We start from the raw sequence: 13,302 nt of genomic DNA on the forward strand, positions 1-13,302 counted from the left end.
TAAAAATTTATTTTAGGGAGGAATGAGAAAAATACTCAGTCCATTGCTTCTAACTTCACTTTCATCTCCCATCCAAGACCAGTTACCATATCGTATGAATTGAGATATAAATACAACCAACTAATTCCCATTAAAAAGACATCCTTTCTGTCCTCCTCAAAAACTGTAATTAAGAGCAGCTTCTGAAAACTGAAGCAAAGGATAATTTTCCTTGCTTATCTTGCACAAAATATAGGACAGCTCCTGTTGGTTGCCTTGAATTATGCCCTTAAGGCTTGGCTTCAAAACAGAGGAAACCAGACTGTCATGGATTTAGACTGCTGTGCTCTTAGAGCTGCATATCTAAATTTTAGGTAACTGAAAAATCCTTTGTGGTCAACCTTGTCTCCAGCCAGTAGACAGCAGTAGTAACAAAACAACAATTACATTCATACTGCCCCCGATTTTGGGGAGAGGCACACACAAGTTATCAGAGCTAGATAAGTAAGGAATAAGAGAACCAGTGTGATTTACGACAGTGGCTGAACTCCTACAGCAAGGTCTGGTTTCATCACACATGTCACTTAGCCTTTGCTCTAGAGCAGCAGCCCAGCCAAGCAGGATAAAAGTGTGAATGAAGTCATCCTAACACATAGGCACACCTAACTTCCAAGTATGTTCATGTATTAGCCAATGGACCGATCTCATTACCCAAGCAGATGCCTATTAAAAGTTTTAGTGGTGTGGGTGAACTCAAAATAGCAATTGCTGCTGCTTGTTGCAACAGGAGCAACAACGTTTGACCACGGAACTTTAGCAGCTCTAAACTGAAAGGCAAGTTCAGTCAGACGGGACACCAGAGACCTGTGATATTATTTTTATTAGTTGTGAAGTGGCACAAGACACTGTCCCACTGCCTGATTCAGTATGGTGACCAGCAAAACCAAATACTGCTCAAATAGTGAAAAGTGTTTCCCTCTACACTCAAAATTAGAATATTTCTGAAATATTCTAGATATTCTAGAAAGCAAAGGTTGGTTTACTTAGTCAGCTTGTTTATAGAGGCACTCTTTTAAAAAAATACCTCTAGCTAAACTGAAAGAGCAAAGCATCCATCAGTGCTGCAAGGACGCCAATTCAGCAGCTGCACCAAATGCGAACCAAACGCTAACCTACAGCTCAAAAGGCTTTCTGAGCAGCAGCCAGCACATCTGCAGGTTACACCTCAACAGTGACTCCACCTTCTGCTGCTGCTGATGTGCACTACAGGCTGACTAAAGACACATTACTCTCATGTACTGTGAGACCATCTTTCCATCAAAACACCCAACTGAGTACACTGTGTAACTTTACTCATGAACATCAAAACTAAAGACGCTCCATTTTCAAACCTAAGCATCTTTATCCAACACCTGCCCCAGGACCCCACACAAACCTGGCAATGACAAACAATACGTTTCATTTCGCTCTAAAGGGCACAAAAATTTAGGATGAAGGATGAAACACAGCATTCTTCACAGATCACGAAGATTTGTTACAAATTCTTACGATATCTGGAAAGTCAACTGAACACAAACTCATCTATTTTACAGACTTCTTACCAGCAACACAAAAACCTGGAATGAGTAGTAGTAGGAACAGAAGGACAAGTAGTAGACTACAGCAGTTCCACTGCTCCAAAGGAAGTATTGCTTACTATGTATGTCAAAGTTTGGGTCTCCATCAATACTTCTACAACAAGCAAGATTATGTGCAGCCTAATGTCTCTCTTAAACGCTGTTCTGGAGATTCTCCTGAGAACCTCCACATTTATGTCTTCCTTCCCCGCTGCTCAAGTCTCATATCCACCCCTCCTGTCACACTAGAACTGATAAACCACAGCTGCCCTAATTGCTCAGCTGGTTCCTGTATTCTTGCTGACAAAGATACCCTGCCACAAACTAGGGAGTTAAGTGCTCAAACACCACACTGATAAGAACGGTATTAGGCTTAGACAGAAACATTATTGGGTAGTAAAGTCCTTACGAGGCTTATTCCTAAACCTGGAACAAAGTTCCAATCTGGGCATCAGCACAATCTAACAGAAGTTCTGCAGACCCCACAGACATGTGTATGATTCAACTATGGGGACCGAGGTAGTAAAAAACTGTTAATTTGCATAACAGATAATGGCTCTGCAAATAGAAACAGCCTAGTCCATACTGTAGTCAGCTGTTGCCTTTGTGCTTTCTTCTCTGTAATTCATTAACCTACAAGCTTATCAAGGTGGGAATGAAGAACGTATTTCCAGCATGAAAACCAGCAGTCAAACTGAGCAGAAGTACTTACGTCACTCTTCCTGAACTTTGCTTTTAAGCTCTTCATGCTGATCACATTCAACCTTCCAAACTTTCGAGGAGCTTTTTATTCTTCTTCAATATCTAAACAAAAAAGAAAGAAAGAAACATTCCAACTTGATACCATTCCGTTCACTGGCAGGCAAGTCACAATTGAATTTGCATACCCCTATCACTCTTCGAGGATTTAGCCCTTAAGCTCTAAAAAATAATTAACAGACACTTAAGGGAAACTTTCTAAATGTTTCCCTAAACTTAGAAGTAAGCCTAAATCTGACCACTGAACAACAGAACAAATGTTTACCAAAACCTAAGCTGTGTATCATGTTATACTAACTACATCTCCACATATTTAGATCACCAACACGTTCATACATGAGCAGATTCCTCTGACCACTGCCTATTTTAATATCATCAGGACAGCCATTTGTAAAGTGGCAAAATCATAATTAAGCATGCAGTCATTCATTGAAACTCCACCATCCTGTCACCACGGGTCTGCACTGGATACCAGAAGTACCACCATTATTCTATGCACAAATCTAACCCCTAATCAAACTCTGAATTGTACTTCAACCATGCAGGACGCACACTGGGACAGCTCAACACAACACAGAGGACAGAATCGTCTGAGCAAGACAGAAGTTATTGCTGGAAGAATTGTTTTGGATTCTTCCCCATAAGGAACTGAATGTGGGTTTTTAAGATCCATAGCTGCTTGTAACTTGGCAGAGCACTATCACAGCCGTATTCCCCCTTCCTCCCTTTCACATGAAGGAAAGCAGCAGTTGAACAAACACCTAAAACTAACCTAACAGACAAGCTGCAAACTCTCACAGAGGAGAGTGAGTGTCTAGAACAAAGTTTTCTACAGAAAGCTTCAATGATACCACACCTTGCCAATCCAACACAATGGTGAACAGCACACTATAGTAGCATGGCAATGTGCTTTTTCCTATAGCACAGCAGAAAATCTTAATGAGAGAGCAACATCTGGATTGGCAAATGCACCTAGGTAAAAATGTTCCACATTTCTAGTTTTACAGTATGCTTACTGAAATAGTTGCTTTCATCTACAAGTTTTAGCTGCTATACAAATTCTTTCTGAAGGAACAGTTTCAAGTTAAGGATGTTCAGCTGTATAAACTTCCTCTCTCCACCCTAGAAAAAAAAGTAGAAGTTTTACAAGTCTAGTCAGATAAATAAATTACTGAAATAGGGACTGAAGCATAAATTCAAATAGGTCATGCAGGGTCACTATGTTTCACATCACTCTTCAGATTACAATTTGATAACCAAAGTGAGATTCAGTTGCTTCATAAAAGTACATCTCATTATTAAAGCCAAGTTGCTACGTTCTTCGTGATGCCTCTACTATGAGCTTCAAAAACCCAACCACGCAGCACACTGTTAGTATAATATATATGTATATGAGTGCTTCCACAAAATACAACCCTAACTACCATTCAGGAATAGCAATCACTGCTAAGTAAACATGTTATTTAGTTCAACCCCGTATTTATCTGACAGCCATTTAAGACAAACTTAAGTACATTTCTTAAAAACCCCCCTCCCCCCCCAAAAAATCCCATACACTATATACATACAAACATATTTCCCACAGGCTATACCTCTCCAGTACATATCAGCAGGTAATCTGGATGGGGTAATTCTGTAAGTTGTGAAAAAACTGTTAAATTTAATTAAATTACTCTAAGTCTAATTAAGCAGTCATTTTCAAGCCATGTCAGATCCCTGACTGCATCCAGGTATATGAACAAGGGGTTTCATTCAAAATTCTTGCATTTAATCACAAGGAGAATGGGTTTGTGGAATTTCATTTAATTCTTCAGCAGGCAAAAAAAAAAAAAAAAAAAAAAAAAGGAAAACAGATTTTGCAGAACCTTTTCACTCCCTGACCTAGGCGAAAATTTCTTAGCTTTTTCCTGTGTGGAATGGAATACTTGTAAAACAGCAAAAAAAAATTAAAAGTGTTAAAAAATAATAACAATCAAAAAGAAGGAATTATTTCAGATCACTATGAGAGAAGCATACCATTTTGTTTCTGCTACACCTACCCAAACTTTTGAGAAAGTGTTTAAATTGCACAACAGCTGTCACATAACCTGTAGTGGAAAGGAGCCTGAACCTCTGCAAGAGCCCAATAATCTCCTATATTATCCTCTAGTAACATCAAGGATGATTAGAACTGCAAATGCCAGGGTACAGACAAGACAAATATCATTACTCGTCTGGCTTTCTTTGCATACCACGCCAGCAAAAAAACCCCAAATCAAACCAAACCAAACAACCCCCAAACTTTCATGAAAAAAAAGAATATATAGAAACTTTGAAGTTGTGAAACATACAATATCCCACAAAACCCAAAACTTAACAGGACTTCGTATTTTATAACTTAAATATACTTTGACTAAAAAAAGTAAACTGTTTAATTGGACCAGTTAATGAAGTATAAATAAATCCTGTGCGTAGGGAATTAAAAACAAGAAATCTTTCCTCACAAACAGATTGCCAAAGAATTGTCTGCTGTAGGCTGTCTTCCCCCTTCCCACTCCCTCAGCATTTTTGGCTCCTATGGACAAAAGATTTATTATAGCTCCCAAGGAAGAAAAAGTGCTCAACTACAAGGCTGTGGGAGAGATGAAAACTCCTGGTAGGTACATGGAGCAGCTGCAAAGCTGGACCCTCTTCTCTGAGGAACCTGTAGGAGAGTCTAATTAACAAGTTTTGCAAGCACTCCTAATACATTACTCTCCCTCTTGTAAGAAAGGAAGAAACCCATTTTATACACAGAATGTGAAACTCAAATCCTCAGCATAATTAAAAAAGCATGCTCAAGCACACAAAAACAGCATTCCCAAGCTTAGTGTGTTTTTCACATTTGTATTTTTTCCATACAGTGTAGTTGAAACACCGACATTAAGATTATGGTTTGTGCATCATAATGCCCATAATCCTTCAACTGTAGAGATAAAAATGCATGAAGTGGTGAGGGCTCCCTTTTCTTGTCAGTGTTTAAAGGAGAAAGTCCCCTCTCAGAGGGTGTAATTATTGGAATTGATGCAAAAAGAGGTCAGCATCCTGATTCAGCAGAGCTTTATGACAACTGCTCATTTGCCAGAGGGGGGATAAAGGAAGTGCCATTAAAATTATTCTCCCGCTTTACAAGATAGGAAGTGACTACTAGAAATTCACCAGGGAGCATAAAGACACTTCAAAACAATATTTCTGCAATGAATCACAGGTATTAACAAGAAGCAATTTTTACTAATAGTGACGTTTCTCCGCTTTCAGAACGAACGTAGTAATAAATACTGAGCACTGTCATTTTATAGCTGCAGATAAGTGCTAAACTCCAGGGATTCTCAACAGCTAATGCTGCTCACATGCTTTTAACCATTAGCTCCAAAATTAAATATCTAGTCCTCTATCTCATCTTTAGCTTAATGTCAAGAAACAGCCCTGAGGAATACAAGCCACAAAAAACATCTTTACCTACCAGCGGTAAACCTATCTAGCTAAAACAAGAGACATTGAAGTGGTGGTAATCTTTGGCCTCAATAATTTCATTGCAACTGTATTTTAATACACAATACAATCTTTAGGTCTAAATGTAGGGAACAGATTAGGATAATCTTCCCTGCTGATTTATAGTGAGATTTGTGCAAACCACAGTAAACAACAATACTGACATTTTTTTTCCTTTCATTAAATTGCATTAAAATCTGAGCAAGGTCTTTCAAACAATGTTACAATTAACTCCTTGAGGAGGCCAAAAACTTGTGATGAAACAAGGAAAAGACTTCGTTTCCCTAAACAAAATTGAAAGTCTACAGTAAAATCATATATTATGCACAGTGTTCATGCTAATGAGCCACTCCTCACTGATAAGTGCTGAATTCAATTAATTTAGGTGTCAAAAATCTTACACCTCTTTCAGAACACCCTGAGAAGCCTCCATCTCACACAGAGCTCTTTCGCAGCAAAGCATGACTAATGTTTCAACTAATTTCCCCTTCCCCTCCCAAAAACACTTCAAAAAAACATTTATAACCTTGAAAGGTTACAGGAAAGATTTACAGACTCTAAGCAAGATCTGGCAACACACATGGAGGTGTGGGGGAAATGAAAAAAGGGTCTGGAGTGTGGAAGAGTACTCCTGCTGCTGTACACTTACGACCTCCTTTGTGTGACTACACCTACTCTCATGGGGAAAATAAGGGGCCCCAGAAGCGTCTTCCCCCAAAGCACGCCATCATTTACCCTCTGGATGATCACTTTCTAAACCACAAGCCCAGCTCTGACCCAGAAGTACAGCCTAGCAGCAGCCAGCACTGCAAAGCAGCCAGAGGCATCAAAATTAATGCATCCCTTCTGCTGATCATCCTCAGTATCCAGCTTCATAAATGCTTCACGTCCCTGAGCTTCCCTGACCTACCCTCCAACACCAAAAATGTGCTCCAACTCAAGCTGCTCTTTAATATTGCCAAAGTCACAGTACTGCCTGGAGACATTAGCCATTGCTCAGCCTCTTTGGCTGCTCCCACATAAATGCAGCAAGCCCACTCTGTCCTAAAAAAGAAATTCACCCAACACTCCACCTCCCCGGACTACTTCCTATTTCCATTCAGCTGAGCATATTCTTCCATTTCTTAGGCCAAAGTCAGAGGAGCATGTATGATGCGACCAAAAGCTACAGGAACATTTCCCCACTCTTTATCAGCACAACTCAGTTTTTCCATCCTCAGTAACCCACCATCCTATCATAGGAAAAGTCAAATGGAACAGAATTTTATAAACTCAGTGTTACCTATAAAGACAAATAACTCTTGGCTTGGTTAATCTACTATTACTGACTAATGAAAACGCACTGAAAAATGCACTGAGAAGCCCAAGCACTACACAAGAGTGGGAGTGATTTATATACAGTTAATCCCACTCTAAACAGAATCAGACATCAGAGATAGCAAGGGCCTTGGGTAACCTAGTGCATTCTCTCTATCTGCTCACAAATCACTGGCAAGGATGTGCTGAACTGTACAAATTTAAGCATCCGAGCCCAGAAGTCAGAGCGCCATTGATGTTGCAACTCTAACAAATCTACAGCTATCGCTCCTCTCTCCAGGACACTTTGTATCAACTCTTTACACTTACACTTCCTTTGATATTCAAAAGCTGCAAATGCTGAACTTTCTTTTCACGGATTCAGCTGAAGCAGTACCAGCCTCTCAGTATGTCATACAGCCAATACAAACCCAGGCAAGATGATTGATCTAGGGATACGTGCAGTTTGTTTAAGCAGTGTATTAAAATGCAGTTCTAGACAGCCAGAAGAAAGCTAGCACCAACAAGGCCTTACACACAATGAACAGGAACAGGCTGGAGGAAAATTAAAATGTGACATTGCCCTGATTTCTTTACGTGGCATATCAGACAAGACTCTGGGGAAAATTTTAACTCTAAGTCCAGGTAAATTTGTTGTTCATTCCTTACATACGATTTTAATCCAGTCCCACTCCCATTCTTTCGTCTGGAAGTGTTTATCAACACACGCCCAGGCACAACAAAAGAGACAAGATTTTTTGCATGAACCGGGACATACTGATGCTCTTTCTCACCTTCAATTTTCCTGTCTCTAAAATAAAGTGTGCACGCACCTTGCACAGCCCTTAATTTTGAGACCACCTTCTTTACTTTGATCATACATAAGATACGTTGCAGTCTTAAAGACTTTTCTACATTCAATATTTAGTTCAACTGGGTAAGTTGAGTACTTTATTGGAAATAAAGCATCTAGCTACAACTAGCAACAGAGAAAAATGCCTTGGAGTCCCGCTTCTGAAATGTCAGTTCTTAAATGAGAAATCCACACAGATAACAACAGCTAGTACTTGTTCATACTTCTTTCCTAGTATTCTGCTATTAACCATTTAATTTGATGTTCTTCATAATCATCAAACACAACAAACTGCACAATTGCAACATTAAATCTATTAAGAGATTTCAGAATATTAATCCATGACTTTATGGATTAATATTCTGAAACAGCCTAAGGCAGAGCAGTCACCTATTAGGGGTGGAATAAGAACGACAGGAACATCAAAGCAATTTACCTAAGATCCTTGACAAGCATCACTCCCATAAAGACCTTGAAAGAGTATCCTACTGGAAACTACCTTAATCTAGGAATACCTTCAAGAAACTATGCTGCTAATACAGGTCCCTTGTTCAGCTACCAAGTTTTTGGGTAAATGCTTTAGCTGATGAAAACTGGGCATATTTTTTAACATTATTCAAAAATTGAGAGTTTCGTATGTTTCTAAGCTTCAATATAAAGCACTAAAAATTCAGATCTTTTCTATTCTGGAAGCTGCTATAAACTAGCAGGACATTAACACCTACATTTGGTAAATGATATTTCTGGAATGGTATCTATGCTGCCATTCAGTGAGATCTGGACAGGCTAGAGAGCTAGGCAGAGAGGAACCTCATGATGTTAACAAAGGCAAGCGTGGGGTGCTGCAGCTCAGGGAGCAGCACAGGTTAGGGGTTAGTCTGCTGAAATCCAGCTCTGTCCAGAAGGACACAGAGTCCTGGTGGACACGTTAAACAGAAGCCAGCAGTATGTCCTTGTGGCCAAGAAGTCTGATGGTATCTTGGGGTGCTTTGGGAATAATGTGGACAACATGCTGAAGGAGGTTCTTCTGCCCTGCCCTGGTGAGGCCGTATCTGGAGTGCTGCAACCAATTCCAGGCTCCCTGGTTCAAGAAAGGCAAGGAACTTCAGGAGAGGGTCCAGTGGAGGGGGACAGATGATTAGGGAACTGGAGCATCGCCCTCCTGAGGATAGGCTAAACAGCTCCGTTTGCTTGGCCTAGAGAAGAGATGAATGAGGGGGGATCTTATCAATGCTTACAAATATCTTAAAGATGTGTGTCAGGAGGATGGGGTCAGACACTTTTCAGGCATGCTCGGACACAGGACAAGAGGCAACAAACAAACTAAAACATGAGAAATTTCATCTGAATATGAGGAAGAGCTTCTTTACTTTGAGGGAGACAGCACTGGAACAGGCTGCCCAGAGATTCCAGCTGTGGCAGCTCCTTTTCTGGAAATATTCAAAATCTTCCTAATCATGATCTTGTGTAACCTGCTTTGGCAGAGGGGTTAGATTAGCTGATCTCCAGAGGTTCCTTCAAACCTCAGCCGTTCTGACATTCTATGATCTTAATAATAATCAAGTGATTTTTTTTCTGATTTTCTTCAGGTTTTTAAAATTCATATTCAATAGCAGCAGCACTGGGTGCTGTATAAATATTGGAGAAGAAGATAAAGTGTTTAAAATACTTCTCCCAGCCTTCATAGACTTACGAATTTTCACCTATCCCTTAAAGTTAACATGCTGGTGTCTCGGGCAGGTAGTTGTAAACAAGGTCCTCAGAAAGTACTCAAATGTCAAAACTCTGCAGAGATATTTCAGGGTGTTCCAAAGTGCCTTTGGGAAGTCAGACATCTGCAAGAACTAACAGCAGTTCCCCGGCTCATAACTCAAACGTTATGAGAAAAGACATGGAACATCCTCAACTACTGAAGTTACAGAGTCACAGGCAGACCAGCATACAAATTCTTTTCGTGTTGTAATGCTGAACAAATTTGGCTTTCTCTCTCCTCTACCCATTCCCCCAACAGATTCGTGTGGGCGGGAAAAAAAATAAGATCCATCTTGTTTTACAGTATTTTCAGTACTGGCAATGGCTTCCAGGCAGAAAACCAAAAGAAGACTATGACAGCTTTAGAAAATGTACAGAAGTTACTAGAGCATTCATCTAAAATGCAAGTTCTGCCTGCAGAGGAAGAACTTGTCAAGACCTAAAACTTCCCAGGAAAGCACACTAACCATGAGGCTCTCCCTAAAATGTGACTATCTCAAGTTCAGCACACAGACCACCACCATCACCTCTGGGTGTTACTGGCCATCTTCTTCAGGACCTCAACACAAGGGAAGGATGCATTCTTTCACTGCTGTGTGCTTCCACTCATGTAGTCCTTGGCAAGTACCTGGACTGTCAGCTATTCCAAAGTGCCAGTGAGAGCTTCACTTGCTCCCAGAGTTCAGCAGACTGGCACGTCTCTGGCAGGTGGACAGTGACAAACTCTGCTCTAACATATTACCAGAATTATATCGGTTTTCATTACTTCCTGTGAACCCTAAAAGCCCATGATCAGATGACTCTAAATATAAGGAGAAGCCAGGATTGACAACTCTGAAAGCAAAGCCCAAGCCACTGCAAATACAGAGTTATCATCTTCATGCATCCACAGGCACCTAGACAGCAGCTCCAAAAAACACTGGCAAGGAGGCAGGTTTCTCAGAAATGCAAGAGGTACACACACAGCAGGAGCCAGCTGCTCAAATCTATAAACCCAGAAGAAGTTATGGATTGCTATGCTTCTACCTTCTACAGTACTTTTAGTACTGTACTAAAAATTAGTCAGTCTAACGTGCCATTAAGCAAGGCACTAAAGCTTTGAATTTATTTGTTCTAGTTTCCCTTGTTTTTTGGGTTTTTTTCTGTATTTATTTCAAGCACTATCCCTGTGCAAAAAGAACTAGACCACAATCAGCTCCTAAAAGGAATGTGATTAGGGTATTGTTGCAGGAGAATTTAGAAATTACCAACATGTTACACAAGAACTAGCTTTCATGTTTCTCCAGTCACCGCTTCTCCCTCAAAAAAGGCATAAAGTCTTCAGAGAGGGGGAGAAGGAAAACCGAACATACAGGAAAAAAAAAGAGATGAGGCAAGCAAGTGATGAAATGCTTACATCACTTCATGAGATGAGCAGCCTCCCATATAGTCTCTTCTTCACTTGATGTTATCCATCTCTTGGTTCAGAGAAATAGAGGGGAGGAGGTAGCATTTTATTGCCTCGCTAGCAGATGCATTCTTGGAAGGAGAAGAGAATAGCAGAGGGCCAATATTTTTAGAGATTGGAAGGATGGGTGTCTGCTACTGCACAGTGACTTACTGGCACTGAGCTTGGCTTCAAATCAAGGGAAGCCTGAGCTCATATGATGCGTTGTTCTACTCAAAATACTCTTTCACTCTGGTTCATATGGCTGTTATTCAATTCTTCTATTAGTAAATAAAATCTCATTGACAGCTTTCCATGAGTGTCCCAAGACAAGAGCCAAGCAGGTCATTGACAGATATTTACTAAATTCAGTTACTCCTAGTTAATCCTGGACACCAGAAAACCTTTCTTACATGATGTATGTGTAATTTTTGGCATTTGATGTATCTTTTTAATGACACAGCTAATCTACAACCTGCTAGGGTAGATGAGAAGAAAAGAAAGAGGAAAAAGGAAACTACAGCTTCTATGAAAGTAGCAGCAGACTGGTAGTGTTTTATCTCAGTGCTGTAGTAAGCACATCCATACTCATTATAGAAGCAAACAGGAGAATTTGTTAGAGATCCTGCAACGTTGTTAAAGCCTACTCTTTTCACAAGGAGAAAGTTAAGAATGTCACAAGTAGCAACAGCAGACTGCAGAAGGCTTGTGCTGCCAAACGCTGTGCAAGAGGAAGATAGATCTTTCGCATGCCGTGTGAGAAGTTAGAAGCACAGGTTCCCGATTAAACTCGATGCTAAAGCAGACTACTTAATTTATTTTTTTTTAACAGCAACAGAAAATCTGGATCTTTTAAGCCTGCGCTGCCGTAGGAAGGCGCAGCCCCCTGCGCGCCCGCGGGGATCCGCGGCCGGCAGCGGAGCGGGGGGACCGGCGGAGCCCGGCAGCGACCCTGCCCTCCATCAAACCCCCGGGGAGAGCACCGGCACAGCCGGGGCCACCGTTTTGCTCGGAGGGACGACTCTGAGGGTCTCCCGGGGGAAGATTTAACTCCACCAGGGCGCCCCGCGACCGGCGCTGCCGGGGCTCAGCCGGACCCGCGCTACCGGGGACCCCCGACCCCGGGGCGGCTCCGCTCGGGGCCGAGGGACCCACGGAGAGCCCGGGGCGGAGGCGCGGGGCAGCGAGCCGGCGGTGCCATCCCTCACCCCCGCGGGCAGCTGTCACTGCCCGCCACGCATCTTGAGAGCAAAACACAATAAAGCAAACCAAACGCAAACTACAGAGTAAATGAAAATAAACAGGCAAGCGGCAGCGACCCACGGGCTGCGTCCCCCCGCTGCTCCTCACTCCCCAACACCGGGAAAACGAGGCTCTCCGGCAGCGCCCGGCGAAGAGAAGGGAGAAGTTCCCTCCTGTTGCGCCCCTCAGAGGTTTCCCCGCTCCGGGGCAGCGCCCGGAGCCCCCCGCGCCGGGCGGCGGAGGCGGGAGCAGGTGGGCGCCGCACACAAAGCCCCATTCACAGCGCCCGCCGCCGAGCGCGCACGGACCCGGACCCGCGCCCGCCACTCGAGCCGCGCCCTCACCTCACGGAGCGCCCGCGTCCCGCTACGCCGGCGCGGCTGTGGCGGAGCCGCGCACCCAGCGATCCGCCGCGCTGCCGAAGGGCGGAGCGGCGGCGCCGAGCGCCCCGGGACGCTCGGGGGCGGGACACGGCGGACACGTGACGGCGGGGGCTGCGGCCCGCGGGGAGGGGGCTCGGCCCGCCCCCCCCTCGGCGCCCTGAGGAGGGGAAGGGAGGGAGGACGCTGGAAGGAGACCACCCTGCTCAGGGCCGGGCGTGTGTCTGGAGGGGTGCGGGGAGCCCCGGAATCTCTGAGTTGGAAGGGCCCCACACGGGTCGTTAGAGTCCAGCTCGTGGTCCTGCACAGCACACCCCAAGAGTCACACCATGGGCCTGAGAGCATTGTCCAAACACTTCTTCAACTCTGTCAGGCTGTGCTGTGACCACTGCCTTGGGGAGCCTGTTCCAGTGCCCAGCCACCCTCTGGGGAAAAGCCTTCTCCTGATAGCTAACCTAAACCTCCACTGGCACAACTTCAGGCCGTTCC

The 13,302-nt window shown here is 43.2% G+C and overlaps 1 protein-coding gene across 2 annotated transcripts in view; it reads right to left on the reverse strand.

The window, feature by feature from the left end:
* Window positions 1-12,868, reverse strand: part of RAI14 (retinoic acid induced 14) — an 87,559-nt gene extending 74,691 nt beyond the window's left edge. Inside the window, exons 1-2 of one of the 2 annotated variants that reach the window (XM_014875527.2) lie at window positions 12,778-12,868; window positions 2,308-2,399 (exon numbers count right to left, since the gene is read on the reverse strand). In XM_014875527.2, the coding sequence (XP_014731013.2) occupies window positions 2,308-2,343 (36 nt within the window). In that variant the 5' untranslated portion in view covers window positions 2,344-2,399; window positions 12,778-12,868. The remainder of the gene's footprint in view (window positions 1-2,307; window positions 2,400-12,777) is intronic. The other variant, XM_014875530.2, reaches the window with a different exon arrangement.
* Window positions 12,869-13,302: the final 434 nt, after the last annotated feature.

This window comes from Sturnus vulgaris, chromosome Z (assembly GCF_052056855.1).
Source record: "Sturnus vulgaris isolate bStuVul1 chromosome Z, bStuVul1.hap1, whole genome shotgun sequence".
In the NCBI taxonomy this organism is placed as follows: domain Eukaryota; kingdom Metazoa; phylum Chordata; class Aves; order Passeriformes; family Sturnidae; genus Sturnus; species Sturnus vulgaris.